The sequence below is a fragment of the Solanum pennellii genome, chromosome 4 (genome assembly GCF_001406875.1).
Source record: "Solanum pennellii chromosome 4, SPENNV200".
Classification (NCBI taxonomy): domain Eukaryota; kingdom Viridiplantae; phylum Streptophyta; class Magnoliopsida; order Solanales; family Solanaceae; genus Solanum; species Solanum pennellii.
Window position 1 is genome coordinate 6,967,065 of NC_028640.1, and position 3,175 is coordinate 6,970,239.

The window sequence follows — 3,175 nt, forward strand, 5'->3', positions numbered from 1 at the left end:
ATGTGGGCCAAGTACGCCAAACATCCTCTCTGTACCAACTGACGAGCCTTAAGGAATGATATCACACCCTTAGAAGGATGACTAAGAGTACCTCTCCATTCTACTATAGGAATTCCAGGCATAGCTAAAGTGATGGTCTTGGCATGACAATTTAAAATTGCGTGGTAAGAAGATAACCAATCCATACCAAGAATCACATCAAAATCTATCATATCTAAGACCTTTAAATCTGCATGAGTGTCATACCCCATCAAAGTAACAGTACATAAACGATACACTTGATCTACAACTACAGAATCCCCGACAGGAGTAGAAACACGTATCGGCAAATCAAGAGACTCACACAATATATCCAGACTAGGAGCAAAATATGTGGACACATAAGAATAAGTAGAGCCTGGATCAAATAATACAGTAGCTGGTCGATGACAAACCGGAATAATACCTGTGATAACAGCATCTGAGGCTTCAACCTCTGGCCTACCTGGAAAAGCATAATAGTGAGAACGACCTCCATCAGATTGTGAACCTCCACGACCCCCACCTCGACCAGAAGGAGAACCACCTCTACCTGAATGAGAACCACCTCTACCATTCTGTGCACCACCCCTAGCTGGAGGTTGTGCAGCCCTGGAAGTCAAAGCCTGAGAACCCTGATGTAAGCCACCACGTCTGGTCCTAGGGCAGTCTCTCACAAAGTGTCCCATATCACCACACTCAAAGCAACCCCTACGAGACGCAGGCTGATGAGAGGAACCTGAATGACCAGAATTCCCTCCACGAACTACAGGTCTAGAAGATGAACCCTGCGAAGTATGCCCTGAGCTCGAAGAGTTATGCCCAGCGTAACCAGCCTCAGACGCTGGTATAGCGCATGAATGGGTCTGCTGGACTGAAGGTGATAACCTCTGCCCAAGTAACCCCGATTCCTAGGCGGAGCACTACCATAATCACCTGAATAACGAGTCCTCTTGCCCTCTCGCTGCTCAAATCCCTCACGCCGAATCATCTCCAACTCCTTAGCAGCATCTACCACTTTCTGGAATGGAACACCAGAAGTAGCAACCTGAGAAACTCCGAGACGAATTGGAATAACCAGCCCCTTAACAAACCTCCTCACTCTCTCAGCCTCTGTGGGAAGTATCATCGAAGCATGCCTAGCCAAGGCATGAAATTTACCCTCATACTCTGCAACTGAAATACCATTTTGCTGCAAACCCTCAAACTCGGCCCTCTTGCGCTCCCTCTCACTGCGTGGAACAAATTTGGATAGAAATACCTGAGTAAACTCAGTCCAGGATAGTGGATGAGATCCAACTGGCCTACTACTAATATAATCCCTCCACCACTGCTTAGCAGAGCCAGTCATCTGAAACGCTGTGTAGTCAACTCCATGAGACTCCACTAATCCAAGATTATGCAACCTCTAATGACAACTAACTATAAACTCAAATGCATCCTCAGCTAAGTCACCAGTATAAGTAGGAGGATTCATTAGTCTGAACCTCCCAAACATCTTTTGCTCATCAACAGTCATAGAAGGCCTGTTCACCAAATGTGATGTCATATCTAGAAACTCCATACTATCCAAACGAGGAGCTACAGCGATAGTTGGCTGAGTCCTGGGATTCTGAGAATCTGGACCAACTATCGGATCTGGAGTTTGACCTCCAACACGGGTCTGTGAGCCATCAGAAGTGACAGGCAAAGCACCTGCCTGGGCTATCCCCTCTAGGATTCCTAACATACGAGACAAGGTATCTTGAAGCAGTGGGGGGACAGTAGTACTGGGTGGAGCCTGAGCTGGCCCATCCCCCTTGACACGATCTTGTACATCCCCATGAATAACCTCTACATCAGGAGGTACGGTATCACGACCCTGGGTAGCTATTGGTACTTGACCATCCACAGGTGCTGCAATACGGCCCCTACCCCGACCTCGAGCTTGTCCCCTACCTCTACCTCGGATAGTGTTCCCTGAAGCAGACGCACGAATAGGATCCTGACCACCACTTGCCGATGTACGATTCTCTCCATCTAAGAGAGAATGAGATATCAAGATTAGAATTTCTACAAGGTCATGTTTACACGATAATGAATAAAAGAACAGAATATTTCCTAAATGTCCTATAGCCTCTCGAAGATAGGTATGGACGTCTTCATACCGATCCGCAAGATTCTACTAGACATTGCTCTTGTACTCTTGAGGCTGATGAACCTAGGGCTCTGATACCAAATTTGTCACGACCCAAAAATCACTAGTCATGATGGCACCTATATTCCCAACCAATAGGTAAGCCAACCAACATATTTTAACAAACTTAACTAACTAATGAGTGAAAAAAAAACAACGATAAGTCAAATATTCAATACTGAGTTCCTTATAAGTACGAATGCGGAAAACTTAAAAAAATACTACCCAAGAATTGGTGTCATAAGTACAAGAGCTTCTAGAATATGATGCAAGTCTGAAACTAAAATGACAAATCTAACATAAGGGATATCCTGTCTGAATACTGAATAACAGAATACGTAAAAGATAGAGGGAGATGTGGGACATGAAACAGCCAAGCAGCTCACCACAACTCCAAGACACTCCAAACTCGGACTCAAACTGCTCCTCGATATGTGCTCCTACTCGGAATCGAATCTGCACCACAAGAGTGCAACAAGTGTAGTATGAGTACGAAACCACGTGTACCCAGTATGTCTCATTGACCGACAATGAAGAAGTAGTGATGGGAGTTTATAAAAGAAAATAAATTCTTAAATTATACAAGTATATATATATACACCTACTATTTTAGTTTTACCAAGAAAGGAAATCAACATAAAGTACTTTCCAAACACCAAACGAAACATATAATCATCAAGAATGAATGATGTGATGAAATGCAATGCAATATGATACCATGTAATGATATGTCTCATAATACCCAGTACTCACTCAAGCGTATACACATGATACTCCTCGGAAATACATCGAGAGTTCATGACCCATGGGAGACTCGCGAGGTCCATATACCGACACGGACGATCTCCACGTGTCTTCGCGGACGATCACAACGCACTATCATAATATCAAACAATTTTCGCAAGGACGGTCTCCATGTGCCCAAATTACAAACTTAACATCTCACCATCCCCAGCACGGACGATCTCCACGTGCCCAACT

General features: G+C 44.4%; 1 protein-coding gene across 1 annotated transcript; it reads right to left on the bottom strand.

Moving 5' to 3' along the window:
* Positions 1-283: 283 nt before the first annotated feature.
* Positions 284-1,369, bottom strand: LOC114076825 (keratin, type I cytoskeletal 10-like). The gene is made up of 3 exons (XM_027916386.1): positions 907-1,369; positions 435-862; positions 284-289 (listed from the first exon to the last, which is right to left on the bottom strand). The coding sequence occupies exons 1-3, from the start codon at positions 1,367-1,369 to the stop codon at positions 284-286; spliced, it is 897 nt and encodes a 298-aa protein (XP_027772187.1).
* Between the last annotated feature and the right edge of the window lie 1,806 nt (positions 1,370-3,175).